Source organism: Balaenoptera acutorostrata, chromosome 10 (genome assembly GCF_949987535.1).
Source record: "Balaenoptera acutorostrata chromosome 10, mBalAcu1.1, whole genome shotgun sequence".
NCBI classification, from domain to species: domain Eukaryota; kingdom Metazoa; phylum Chordata; class Mammalia; order Artiodactyla; family Balaenopteridae; genus Balaenoptera; species Balaenoptera acutorostrata.
In genome coordinates this window covers 102,823,257-102,837,705 of record NC_080073.1, presented here as the reverse complement: position 1 = coordinate 102,837,705, position 14,449 = coordinate 102,823,257, and the positions used below count along the sequence as shown (strand labels likewise).

General features: G+C 49.8%; 1 protein-coding gene across 1 annotated transcript in view; it reads left to right on the top strand.

Annotated features, from left to right (window-relative positions):
- The window catches only part of LY86 (lymphocyte antigen 86), a 53,970-nt gene extending 44,778 nt beyond the window's left edge, over positions 1 to 9,192 (top strand). Inside the window, exons 4-5 of the mRNA XM_007173914.3 lie at positions 5,215 to 5,267; positions 8,715 to 9,192. Of these exons, the coding sequence (XP_007173976.1) occupies positions 5,215 to 5,267; positions 8,715 to 8,798 (137 nt within the window). The 3' untranslated portion in view covers positions 8,799 to 9,192. The remainder of the gene's footprint in view (positions 1 to 5,214; positions 5,268 to 8,714) is intronic.
- Positions 9,193 to 14,449: the final 5,257 nt, after the last annotated feature.

Below are 14,449 nucleotides of genomic sequence, written 5' to 3'. Positions count from 1 at the left end.
AATCTTGGAGCATTAAATGAGCAAAACAAAATGCTAGATAGCATGCGACTGGTGTTCTTCCAAGAGGAGCACGCGTCTATTTTTTAAAACAGAAGTTAAAAAAAAAAAAAAAAAAGACACCAGCAGCACTTAGCAGTTGTGCACATGGGCTCAGGAAGAAGATTCCCAAACCCAGCCTTGGTGTGTTTCTCAGCGTCCCCTATGCGAGCTGTCACACCTCACTCTCCTTCACATCCAGTGAATAACTGTACAATGAACAACTGCTGTCTCTACCCTTACTGGGGACCCCAATCTTCTCCATGAGCTGACACACAAGCTCCTAGGCCTCTCAGTGCCCTGCAGGTGAGGGGTTCCTATTTCTATTTTGTAAGCGCAGAAGCTGAGTCGCAGGAGAGTTAAGCAAATCATCCATCAACACTTAGTGAGTAGGAGAGCTGGGCCCTGAACCCGTTCTGTCAGCCTCCAGGGTCAAGCAGTTTGCGCTGTGTCACCTTAGAACACTAAATAGAAGTATGAAGTGGGTACAAGACGTGTCCGAGGGAATCCAACCAGACCTGACACGGACGGGCACACTCACTCCTGTCCTGGGACCCTGCTCCTGAGTCAGCTGTGTCCCATTCTCTGAAGGCCAGCGTGAGGGATCTTAGCTGGTTCATGCCCCTGGCAGCCATGGTCCTTGAGCTGCAGGCAGGGAAATCCTAGTCCAACCAACAAAAGCAAAGGGATTTTCTTGAAAGGCTACCTAGGAGTCACAGAATCGGTGAGAAGGCTGCAAATGGACAGCTCTAGATTGAAAAGAAGCATCTCTTGCCAGAGCAGATGGGTCCCGAGTCTCTCCGACTCTCTGCTCAGATTGTCCTGACTTGGGTCAGCGTGTCCACTAGGGAGGAGATAATAGATAACGTCCTAAAAAGGAACCACGTACTGGCAGCTGGGCCCCTGTGCTGCACAACCCCAGGGGCAGCATGGATCCTAACGTGAACGGTAGTATGCCCTGGGGCTATAGACCCTCCAGCCCTACGGATGAAACCCAGCAGCCCCTCTGAGCTCTCTGCTCTCTTAGGTTCACCGCCCACACCCTCTCCTCACTCCTCACACAGTTAACTCTATAGCTAGTCATTGTCTCTCCCCCAGTCACACTGGAAGATTCCTGAGGATATGATTCAGGACCTCAACATTTCTATTTCTAATACCACATCACACAGAGCAGCAGTTTCCAATAAACCTCTTGCTTATATCCACAACCAAATATGTTTCCTTTTAACAACAAATGGATCAGTACATTTAGAGCAATGAAATAGGAATGTCTTCCCACCCACCAGGTTTGCGTGTCACCCCTGCAAGGTACCAGGAAGTGGCCGTGGGAAGGAAGGGTAGGACGTGGGCATTGAACAGAAGCCAAAGGCCGTGCTAAGCACGGGTCTTCCGGTAGAAGTTCAGGTCTCGGGTTGCCCTCATGCCCCTGATATGGTTCCACGTGGGCAGCTGCTCTGACATCAGCCACGCTGCCCCTGCCCCTGTCCCTTAATTGAGGAGAGTTTGGTCTGTCTCCAAATACTCACTGAGCAGCTGTTAAGCATCAGGTGCTGAGTGAAGCAGGAATTCACCGTGCCATTAAAGAGCCCGGTACCCAACGCCATCAATAAACCGATAAACGTTTGTTCTCCTGCATCCTCCCCCACCATCCCTCCACCCTCATCACCACATTGGCTGCTCTGAGTGGCTCCTTCCCTAATCCTGTCTTCTCTGTCAGCACGTGCCAGGCCTGGACCCTTCTAGCAGGAGGGGGATTACAATAGCAGGAGCAAGAATGAAGTTGGTGGGCAAACCGCATCCTGGCTCTGGGTCTGCTCATTTGATGGCCTCATTCGTTAACCATATATTGCACCCCCGCCGTGTGTTAGGCTCTGCGCAGTGTACAGGGAGCTGTGTAAACCAGGAGACACAGAGGCCCTGACCAGAGAAGGAAACAGCCCTGTAAACAAATGAGTACCGTTCTGGGTGCTCAGTGATTCAGATGGTTCACATAATATTCTTGTCTACTGTGGTATCAGCACCTAGCATAGCGCCTGGCCTCTTTTAAATGGACGCCGGTAGTGTGGGTTGGCGGATGAACTAGGCAAGTCCTAGTTGAGTGTTTACCACGTGCCCGTCCCTCTTCGAACTCTGTTACAAGAGTCTTACATGTGCTAAATGTGCACAACATATGGGGTGGATAGTATTATCACCCCATTTCCTGATAAGGAAACTGAGGCACAGAGATGTTAGGTAATCCGTTTACTTGGCAAGAAAAAGAGTCAAGATTCAAGCCCAGCCCGGATAGTCTGGCCCCAGTGTCTGTGGCACTCTGCTCGTCGTATGCCAAGTGCACGGTGCTGGGGGATCACAGAGGAGACGGCCACCGTCTGAGGTTTCAGTATTCAACACTGACACGAACCCACCCAGCACCATGATGTCTCAGCCCCTGAACCCACTCACCTCCAACACCCACGCACCCCTTTCCGCCTCAGCACTCTCTCCCATGTGAGCCCTGCACGTGGTCACTGCAGCAAGGGCGCCATTTCTGAAATCTCGCCGTCAAGCTGTCCTCCCTGTGGCTTCATCAAGTCCTCCAGCTCACGTACTCTAGGTGGTGGATTACAGTGATGGAAACTCCATTCAGCCGACTCCGCCACAGATTATACTGTCGATCAACCCCTCCCGCCTTCATTGTCTCCCTTACCCTCCTCAGATTCCATGGTCTGTTATCATCAAGTTTCCTGCGTCTCTTCCCAACAGCCTTGCCTTCCTCTCCTTACACTTGTCCAGCAAGACCCCATCCCAACCATCTACCCCCTCTACCCTTGATCAGAGCTACTGAATGTTGCTGAGAAAATATGCATCTGGGCTGACTGCAGTCTCTTGAAATTTATGCCACAAATCTCAAAAAAGAAACCCAAAACACAAACAAACAAACAAATGCAACACTGCCTAGCAATCCTACTGATTTTCAAGTAAATTTCTTCCCCACTGTCCCGAGGACTATTAGAAACCAGCTTCTTGCTCCTCAATGTACCACAGCCTGCACCACCCACTTTCCTCCACCTCTTTGCCCATGACCTTCACTAAGAAACAGAAGTAATCAGACAGGAGCCTGCCATTGGTCCACTGGCCAATCTACAAGTCTGCCTACGTCTGAACCTGTTCTGCTCTGTTTTCTCTCCTATAAATATGGGAGCAATTCTTGTGCTCCTCTCAGAGGCAAATCCCTCCCCTCCCACCTTCTTAAACACTCATCCTTTCCATTATTTCCTCTCTTCTGCATCTTCAATGTTTCTCAAGATCATTAACTTCAAACTACAAATCTGGTGCAGTGTCTCCATCTTAGAGAAACGACCCTCTTAACCCACATCCTCCTCCAGTTTTCATTCATTTTTTCTGCTTCTCTCACCTCCGTATCAGTCTTCAACTCACCCCATTTGGGCGTTTGTTCTCACTTCTCCAGTGCTCTTGTCAAGGTCACCAAATGACCTCCGTGTTGCCAAGTCCACTGCACATTCCTGTCCTTACCTTACATAACCTCTCAGCTGCATTCAACATGGTTGACTGTACCCTCCTTTTTGAAAACCATCCATCTCCTGGCTTCTCTGCCCGCCCCCCCCCCCCTCCCTGGTTACCCTCCACTCCATGGCCATTCCTTCTTAGTCTCCTTGGCTGTTCTCCCCTCTTCTCCCTAACTCCTGAATGTTGGAGGGACCCAGGAGTGGTCCTGGCCCTTCCCTGTTCCCTGCCTGTTAATTCTATCTTCCTAGGGGAGGTCTCATTCTCATCCTGACTCCAATAGGTCCTAGCTCTATCCCTGACCTCCTCCCCCAAATTCTAGATTCATGTGACCAACTGCTTTCAAGGACGCTTAATAACCACCTCCCAGAAATAGGGCTCTTTAGTTAACACACACACACACACACACACACACACACTCACTCCTTCTTTTCGAGCCTCCCCCATCTCAATGAATGGTACCCCATCTACCCAGATGCTCAGTCCTAAACCCTCCCGATACCATCGTGATTCCATTAGTTTTTCTCCATCTCGCCCCTACCACCACGCTTCACCAACCCATCGCTCTCCTCGACCACTAAACAGCCTCCAATCTAGGCCTCTCCACACAGCGGAATGATCTCTTCAAAGCATAGATTAGGTATCTTCCCTTGACTTTTTGCCACCTGGCTCCTTACTGTGCCCTCAAGGTCCTGGAACATCTGTCTCCCCTCAGTCTTTCCAATCTCTTCTCAACATGGACCCTTGTGTTCACTCTGCTTTGGTAAATCCATCTGCCTTCCATCCTTCCACATTCTCAAACTCTTTTCCATATCAGGGCCTCTGTCCTTATTCTGTGGCGCTGCAGTGCTCTTCCCCCAGCTCTTTAAATAACTGCTATATTTAAAATAGATAACCAACAAGGACCTACTGTATAGCTCAGGGAACTCGGCTCAATATTCTGTAATAACCTAAATGGGAAAAGAATTCGAAAAAGAATAGATACGTGTATATGTATAACTGAATCACTTTGCTGTACACCTGAAACTAACACAACATTGTTAATCAACTATACTCCAATAGAAAATAAAAATTTTAAATAATAATAATAATAATTGCCTCATTCTCCTCCCTCAGGGAGATCATATCATGCATCCATCATCTCCTTAGAGATGCCTTCCCGGACCAGCCACCTTCTCAAAACATGGCATCTCCCAGTTTGTAACTTTAGCAAATATTTATTGAGTGCTTTCCAGACATTGTTATCAGTGCTTTATGTTGATTAACTCTCTTCATTCCTCACAGCTCTGTTATTGTCATTATTATACCCATCTTAAAAACGAGGAAACTGAGCCCAAAGAGATCAGAACTATCCAAGGTCAATCAGTTATCAGAAGTTGTCTTAGGATTTAACCTTGAGCATCCCAGGGCCAGCCTGGCCCCCTAACCGTCACTCCATCTGCCTCCCTCCCATGACCTGCATGTCTCCTTCTCGCACTTTTTACAGTCTGGATGCTATCTCGTTTAGTGATTTATGTACCGTCAGCCTCCTCATTAGAATATAAACAACATTTGGACAGAGACCTTTGTCTTCATCAATGGATCCCCAGAGCACAGTAAGCACAGATAACAGAGCAAATCGTTTTTGTTTTCAATGATTGAATGACCTTACGTGTGTTTTGTCTGTTTCTCCAGAGCAGATTTATTATGCCGGCCCTATCAATAATCCTGGATTTGAAATTCCTGAGGTAAGGTTTTGGTTTTCTGTTTTGTTTTGTTCCTTAATTATTGTATCTAGCAGTTTCTTAAAGAAGGAGACGCAGAGAAGGAGGAGGAAGGGGCAGGGAGAGGAGAGCAGAGGAGGAGGAGGAGGAGGGAATTAAACTAAAAACTTAAAGCTTTTGTGTGGCCCATGACAAAGAAAACCCTTTCTCAGTGAAGCGGCTACCTCATCGTGGGCACTTACTAATGCTTGACGCACAGGTTTTGGCATTTTGGTATTTAACACTTTTGTCCTGTGGGGCAGCCCCTGTGTAGACAGCTCCCATGGGGAAGGATCCTGGGGCCCCGTCCGGCAAGTTGGCCGTGTCTGGGGGGCCTCCACGTGGCTGGAGCTGTTGAGGCAAGGGCGGCAACCACAGACGGGCTGGTCGTTCAGAGAAAGTAAGAAACACACAGCCCGGAAAACGTAAAGCTCCCCAGTTACCGTTCTCGCACAGTATTCACGAGCTACCACCCAGTAAATAGAATGACCACGTCCTAAACATTCACTAGTGACTTTCACAGCTACGAGTAGATATTTCATCTAATTCCTTTTCATTCAATATACTGTGACTTTATGAAACAGCTGCACTCCAGCAGCTCTGACATAGCGAACCATTCTCCACACACCACTCCTGAGAGCGTCCTTCGGAAAAACAGCAAAAGAATCACAAAAATGTAATCATTTTCATTTTTTGGCCTTCAACTTCATCCTTTGCATCTTCCGAAACCTGATACGACTCTAGAAAAGAATCTCCTTCTCCATAAAGAATCTCTTGAACTCGTTTCATTTCCCTGTATGTTTCCTTTCTGTCCCAGCCTCTGGGTTCCTCAGTTTCAAGCCATCAAGTCTCCAGACTATGTTGGACTTTCACTAGTATTGCTCTGGCAGCTGGGAAGTGTCCAGCCTTCCAGAGTTTTCTCCTCAGGCCTTTCAGCGTAATGTGAGAGTTGCGCAAACTCTCTTCCCTTCTAGGATGTGAGACAATTTCTCTCACATAGTTTTTGCCTTAAACCTTTGCCATTTGAATTCTTTTTCTTCCTCCATTTTCCTTTGGACTCTCCCCACACCTCCACTGGAGACTGACTTAAAATTTGCAAACAATTAACTTTTGTCTTGCATTATTAACTTTAAAAAAAAAAACAGTTACTCTTAGCAATTGCTGTGAAATAGAGGCGAAAGAACTTAAAGTCGCAGGATCACTTTGAAAGAAAAGGTAGCAGAGATGTAAAAAGCTTTATTGCAACCACCTGGGATGCGTGAGTGAGTGCATTACCTGCGTCCTTCAGCAACAAACGGTGCTCCTCGGGGCATTGCCTGACGTGAGACTAAGACAAGGCCAGGTCGCCTGGCCCCTGGCCTCCTTGTTCAAGCATCCACAGATGTCCTCTGCCCAGCCCTCCTACCTCTTCCCCTTCTGGGACTTGGGCCTGGGGAGCAGAAACCTGGCCAGCCCTGACCCCGCCCCAGCCAGGCCTGACAGGGGACAGAAGCAGAGCGGACACATGTGATCTGTCACGTATGCAGCAGAGGCAGCTGGAGGCCTTAATCCCCAACTTGAGCTCCCACGCTGGCCCAAGACCAGCCCGGCCAGCCCCGGCGCCCCTGGCTGACAGCCAGCCTGCAAGGCTGAGACTTTGCTTCCTAATATGGGACAGAAATGGTGTGAAGACGTTTGGTTTTAAAAGACCTGCCCCAGATCCCGCCTCTTCCCGCCAAATCCCCCAGAGATGGGCTTTGTGCTAATTCTACCCCCGCTTGGCGGAAAACTTTTCCACTCAGCAGCCAGTCTTCAGTGTCTTGGTATTATTTTCTTTTTAACACAAGCAGCCCCTTGGCCCCGATTGAAGTGCTGCCTGCAGCATGCATCTGTCTACGGCTGCCACTTTCTGACTTAGAATTTAGAGGCCCTTTGGGCTTCCAACTTGGATGCCAACTGGCAGGTAGGGCCTGAACTGTGTAAGTGTAAAGGGTGCAACTACAAACTCCTACCTGACCAATCCAGTGCTCTTCCAACAGCAGAAAGGCCCCTGCTCTCTGTGCGTCAAATGTGCAAATGTGAGCTGGTCTTTACTCAGAACTAATTCTCTAACTTTTACGCTCTGATTTAAACTCCTAACACTGCTTCTGAAATCACAGCTGCAGACTCAGGGAGCCTAGACTGTCAGAGAATCTTCAAGGTGAAGGGTGCCCGAGGTCACCCTCAGCAGCCCTCACGCCTGAGACATCATCCGTTCTGGGGAACCCACTCAGTCTTGGGCCTCTGCTAATTGCTAGAAAGTTCCTCTCTCCTAGCCCGAGACCTTTCATGCAACATCTATCCAGTGGTCTGATCTGTTCCTTCCCTCCGGCTTATACAGATTAAATGTCTTCCCTTCCTCGGGTGACAGGCTCTTCAAAGATGTGCTAGAGTTTCCTGAGCTTTTCTTCTCAGGACAGAGAGTCTGCAGATGTGACCCTACCACGTGGCTCGCGGGGCCGGCTGGAGCTTCAGCCACGAGCACGGCAGACGTGGCCCAGGCCTGGGTTCCTTCTGCAGCTCCGCGCACGGCCTGGCCGGCATTTCCTGACCACAGAGGGAATCCTCTGCAGTGCGCTGTCGCCGGAGAGGAACCCTAAAAGGCAGAAATACTTTCTCTAGCGGAGCGTGTGGGTTTCATGCCGTTGGATTTTGCTCCCCCAGCTGCCTCCCTCTTCTCAGGAGACGACACTTTATCCCTCCTGTTGCTCAGGCCAGAGTCCTCGGGGTCACCCCGCCCCCTCTCTTTCCCACCCACGTGGGTTTCCTCAGCCAATCCTATCGGCTCTTCTTTCCGAATCCATCCAGAATCCCGCCCCTCTCCCCATCTCCACCACCTGCTCCAAACCTTCGCCACCTCCTACCCTGTCTTACTGCTTCCTACCTGCATCCCCGGCTCTTTTCCACGCGGCAGCCAGAGGGATCCCGCTGACAGGCATATCGGGACAGGCCACAGGACAGAAGGAAGCCACCCCCAGCCTCTTCCCCTCTCCTCCTGTGGGCCTCTCCCCCGGAGCCCCTCGGCCCCTCACTGCCCGCAGTCGGCATGGCGCGCTTCTGTACCACCTTCAGGTCCTCACCCCAACGTCACCTCCTCAGGGGACCTGCCTCGACCACCACCCTCCCTAAAGCTGCAAACCAGCTCATGCCACCCCGGCAACCCCTGGCCGGCCCAGCACCCCCGTGGGAGCTCCGTCAGGGACACGAGACCCCTCGGGCTTAGCCATTCATCATGGGCACCACCTGTCTCTCCCAGCCAGCCCGGGGACCACGGCGGGTGGGTACGGCCTGCGTGGTTAGACTTTATCCCCGGTGTGTAGAGCGGAGGCTGCACGTGGAAGGGCTCCGCAGCCGCTCGCTGAAAGTTGGTGGTTCTGGGCTCACACACCTCCTGCTTTCCCCGTATGCCTTCAGGGAGAGTACCAAGTTCTGCTGGAACTGTACACCCAAGACCGCTCCACCGTGGCCTGCGCCAACGCCACCCTCCTCTGCTCGTGAGCACCTCGAAGCGCGGCCAGCTGGCCCGTGGGAACCGCGGCTCCTCACACTGACCCTGCCGTGAGGAAGGACCGGCGGACGACAGAGCGAGCCTCTGCAGAGGCGCAGGTGCTGATTTCAGCCCCAGGACCAGCGGTCCCCGGCCTCCGCGGATGTAACGAAGCCCCCGAAACATCTGCTTCTCAGGAGCTCCCGGGGGTCATCCAGCAGTCTTGAGGGTCCGTCCCTCTTCCCTAAGTGCTCACCTGACATCACTCACCTTGTTTCAGCTCCTGGGGGCCCTTCCTTGGTCGCCCAGAATAAAGAAACCGGTACCACAATTGTGCCTCGTGGTTTGTTAAGGAATCTTGGTACCATCCTGCAGCTCTGACGTAAGTTCCTCTGCACACAGAGCCAAGGGCTGCCACGGCATCAGTGATGCTGAGAGATTCAGGACAGTGGTGGCAATGACGTCCCCGTTCCTTCTCCCGGGGAAGCCCCACGCCCTGGACGTGAGGGGCCAGAAGCTGACGAAACCTCACAAGCGATACATCGCAGTCTCCCCTGAACAAACCTCATTATCCTGAGTCGCGGCTGTCCCGGCCCCAGCGCGCCATGGCCCTCGTGAATGTGTTCGTTAATCCACTCAGCAAGTCACGGCCGGTCACTCGCATGCTGGGCCCCGTGCTCAGCACTTAGGCTCCTCCAGGGAGCAAAACAGGCGCTGCCCCTGCCCTCGTGCAGCCTGCAGTCCCCTGGGACATCAAAACGCCACATGTCCACCAGGGGCCGCACCACGCACGCACAGAGACACCTCCTTGGCTGCCCCCTGTAAACGACGAGGTTGCCTGTCTGCTGTCACAGCCGTTTGGTGTCCCTGTTGTCTCCTGTCCCCGGATGTGCAGAATCCCTGGGGTCCCCACCTCCCCTTCCCCAGCCCGTGCTCCCCCCACCTCTCTCCTTCCAGCATCCCTGGGCTCCACATCTGGCCCTCTTGCTCCTGCACAGGGGCCGAAGTCGGCAGACTGGGCTGACCTTCTCAGTTGATAAAAGGGCCACTGTGTTAGAGAGTAAAAGAGAAAAGAAATGCATGGTTTAAAAATGTTTGCTGCTATTAATTACTGTCTGTACATAGTTGAACTACCCGGAATAGCAGGCCATAAATGCCTGGTGAATCCAAACCTTAAAACCAGCATCTGAGGTTTTCTGGGTTGTGGAGAGAGAAAATTATAGCAGGGTCCTCGCCTACGCCCAAAATGCTCCAGAGGAAAGCCCTGCTGGGGTCATGCCAGGCGCGGGGGCAAACCTCCGAGCACACACCGCGGGCACTGTTGTGTACCCAGACGGCAAACTGGATTGCTGAGCCTTCTCCATCGCCTCCGGTGAGACATGTCCCGCTCCCCTTCCAGAAACATCCCTACGTCCAGTTAAGGGCCCTGGGTGGATTCCGAGTACTCACATGTTCCGACGGCTCAGGACAGCTGTCACAGCCTTCCATAGACAGGGACAGGGAACAGGGAAGAAGCGGATCAAGCTGTTCCCTTTCCTGTCCTTCACTCTCTTCTTAAAATTCATTGAGTGTGTGTGTGTGTGTGTGTGTGTGTGAGAGAGAGAGAGAGAGAGACAGAGAGAGTGAGAGAGAAAGAGAGGAGAGAGGGAGAGAGGAAGGGAGAAAGAGGTTTAGTTAAACAGAGATTTCCACATTTCTGTTTTAGTTAAACAGAGTAGGCTACTGACCCTAGTAGCCTCGACTGAGTACACAGGAGCACACAGCTGTTGCACTAAGGGTGTAATTTGAGGGGGGAAAAGAAGTGTTTCTCTGCCTCCAAAATATGTCTGTCCTTAGCGTGGACCTTACATTTCACTGAGTTTCACTCTTGCAAGTTGAGAAAGCTTTTCGCTGTTTATAACTCTCCTATTAAAAAATACAAACAGTCCTGGTAGGAGAAACGCCAGAGTCATTATCATAACTCCGGCAGAACATAATAACAAAGATGAAGTTTGGAACTGTCATCCCAGGAAGAGGGAGGTGTGAAGGGGCTGGTGGGCAACCCAGGGCAAGCCCTCTTAGCTGGTCACCCACGTGTGCCTAGGGCGAGGTGGGGAGGGGGGTGACCTGCCAAAGAACTTAACTACTTCTCATCTTCTCATAAATGATTTGCCATTGCTTCAAAATCACCATCAAGTATTCTAAAAACTTCTCCTGAATAAACTTCCCTGAAAAAAAAAAAATCGGTTTTATTCAAGATTATGCTATGCCTCCAAACCAAAGAACTCTCGTGGAAATCAGCCAGCTCCAGTCATTCTGGTGTCCGTAGGCCCTTCCTTATATTTTAAGGGAATCTCTGTGTATGTGTGTGTGTGTGTATTTTTTAAGGGAATGCCAGTGCCCAAGGAAAGCTTTGCCAAGCAAGGTCCAGGCAGACAGCTGAAGACCCATTTGGCCACTGTGATCGCCCCACTCGGAACGTTCGGCTGCTCCCTCCCACTGGTGCAGGTCCCGTCCCTATTCTTTGTCTCTGTTATTTCTTTTTTCTTTTGCCCTACCCAGGTACGTGGGGAGTTTCTTGCCTTTTGGGAGGTCTGAGGTCTTCTCCCAGCGTTCAGTAGGTGTTCTGTAGGAGCAGTTCCACGTGTAGATGTATTTCTGATGTATCTGTGGGGAGGAAGGTGATCTCCGCGTCTTCCTCTTCCTCCATCTTCTCCTCCCTCCGTTCGGCTGGAAAGAACGGAGACCGGCTCCGTCTGCTTACACACGCAGCTCAGCTCCGACCGCCAAGTCCCAGCTGGTTCTAGTATCAGCCATTGTTTGCTGCACAGGTTCACACTGTCATCAGCACGTCCCCTCTATTTCTCTGAAGTTCTCTCACCTCTGGCCTCCGTGAATATTGGCTTCACCCTCAGACAGTCTTTCCTGCAATGGCAAATAGTTTCACGCGTGTCCAAAGTACCAAGGAGAGAGACCTTTCTCCCGAAGCCCTGCATTCAGCCTGATGTCAATGGCTTGGGTCACATGACCACTGCTGGCTGATCACTTTGGCCCCGTGCTGACTGGCTTGCCTAGATCACGTGACCCACCACCAGAGCTGGATTAGCATTAGTCCCACTGGAACCACACTAGTCCTTACTGGGGAGGTTGGAAAGGGTAAAGGGAGGAAAGGGGGAGATGCTAGGAGTGGAGGGTGCGTCTAGAATTAGGCCGGCTTGTCAGCTGTGAACTGGGCGAGTGCCTCAGATTCTCTAAGCCTCTGTTTCCTCATCCGTACCTGTCAACAATAATAACACCTGCCTTACAGAAATACCCTGAGAATTAAACGAGAGAACAGTGCCAGGCACATAACTCAATGAATGTGAGTTATTACTCTGTTCAGGAGGTGCCTTAGTCTGTTGGAATGCTATAATAAAAATACCATAAGCTGGGCGGCTTGCAAACAACAGACATTTATTTCTCACATTTTTCTCATTTATTTCTGGATGCTGGAAAGACCAAGACCAAGTTGCCAGCAAATTCAGTGTCTGGTGAGGGGCCGCTTCCTGGATCACAGACAGCTGTCTTCCTGCTGTGTCCTCACGCGGTGGGAGGGGTGAGGAAAAGCTCTCTGCGGTCCCTTTTATAAAGACACGAATCACCTAATCACCTCCCAAAGACCCACCACCAATACCATCACACTGGGGGTAAGAATTTCAACATATGAATCTGGGGGGGGCGCGGACACAAACATTCAGTCTATAGCAGGTGGGTATTCACCTTGGAGCTGAAGCCCTGTTTCCTAATTTCCCTCTTCAATCCCTCCGACATCATCGGGGCAAACTGTCTTTGAGCCTTGACCTCACCCATAAGCCCACATTCCTTTTTAAGTCCTGAAATGGTTCCTTGGCACTTTGATTTCCTCTAAGCGTAGCTGGTTTAAGTAGACCTGGGATGTTCACTGAGTTACATGAACTCTGAAAAGAATTCAAGGGAAACATTAAGGTACAAGTTTCCTCTGAAACAGAAACTTTAAAACCAGGCCAAAAAAAAAAGGCCTAGGAAAGAAAATGTGTGTAATTTTTAATTAAACTTGTTTCCTGTTTAAAAAAAAAAAAAAAAAAAGATACACATTCAGGATGTGAAGAACTAAATGTAAAATCTGCAAATTTAACAATTACATCTGCCTTCAGAAAAAAATCACCCAAAATAGCTAGTAAGAGAACGGAAAAGACCACATCCTGATTTTGACCCGGACTTGTTAGGGAGGGAAAGTTTATCATTCCAGCAGTTCAATTTTAAATTTGAATCAGCTACAATTTTCTCAGTCAACTTTCTCAGACGAGTTCTTCTGTCTAGTTTCCCGATCATTTTATCTGGCAAGCAGGGGTTCCAGAGGAATTGGAAAAGAGCTACTTTACATCTAGTGTGTAAATAACTCCAGTTGTTCCATTGGAACTGAAGCCTTCAGCTGCCTTCAAATGTACCAGCCTGAATTTTCTTTCTCCTCTAACCCAGCTTTCCTTTAAAATGCGCGACAAAACCAAATTCTTTCCTCCAGTATCTTGGTCTCCTCACTCCTGAGGAAAAGCATATAAGCATCGATGTTATTTCTTCCTCCAGCTGATATTTTTACGGATTCCCTGAAACCCAAGCAAGGATGGAAAGAAAGAAAATATCCATGCCATGCAAGCCTGTATCATTTTATTTGGTTTGCCCTCCTTTTCTTCTACTCAGAAATAGTGGAAGAAAACTGGAGAAGGGGCCAGAGAATGTTATTGAAATGGTCAAAGGGATACAGCAAGGTTTCCACAAAGAGGTGGACTAAAAAGATTAAAATGTGTGAGTATAGAAAAATAACATCTGAGAAGGCAGAATAATAATAATAATAATAATAATAATAATAATAACAACTGTTTAAAAGCTAACAATTATTTGAGCATTTGCTATGTGCCGGCATTGTGCTAGGTATTTTACCTGTGTCTCAGTACTTAATCTCAATAACAGCCCATGGGGGATAATCCAAGGACCCGCCTTATAGAAGAGGAAGCCATGGTTAGTAAAGTGGGGAAACAGACAGACCCCTGCTTCTTCAGGCTCGTGAGCTCAGGGAGCTGGGATTCAAATCTGTCCGACTCCATCCCAGCTTTCACCAGCTGACACTACCTTAGCTGTTTGGCTGGAGGCTATATAAGAAGGAGTACTGTGTGTTGTAGGCTTGCAGATTCTTTCAAGTCCAGCAGCAAACAGGCTGAAGACAAAAGGTAGACTAAAAAAGTGTTAGATTAATTCACTGATGAGAGCACAGAAAAAAAAGAGCAGTCCCAGCTGTGCTTGCCTAGCTGTCAACCCTGGTGGTTCATTCCCGGGGACTGGGACACGTTATATTTCTGCTATAATTGGGCAAGGAACTCCGTGTCAGACAAAATAAAGTATATAATGAAAGATGCTTTCGCCCAAGCCCAGGCTTTTCTGTTAATACTTAGCTGTGATTCCTGAAACTCAACCACTCAGCAGGTGTTTACTGAGGCCAACTGTGCACCCAGATCTCACCCAGGCCTGTCCCCTGCTGGAGTCCCCCTGTCACCCTCCTGAGCAGTTCCTCAGCATCCCTCGCTGGACAGAGGTTATTCTCTTCATCAAGCGTGGCCTCTTCACCCCTTTTCACGCGTGACTCACGTTGCTTGAGTCCCCTCCGGTGGCC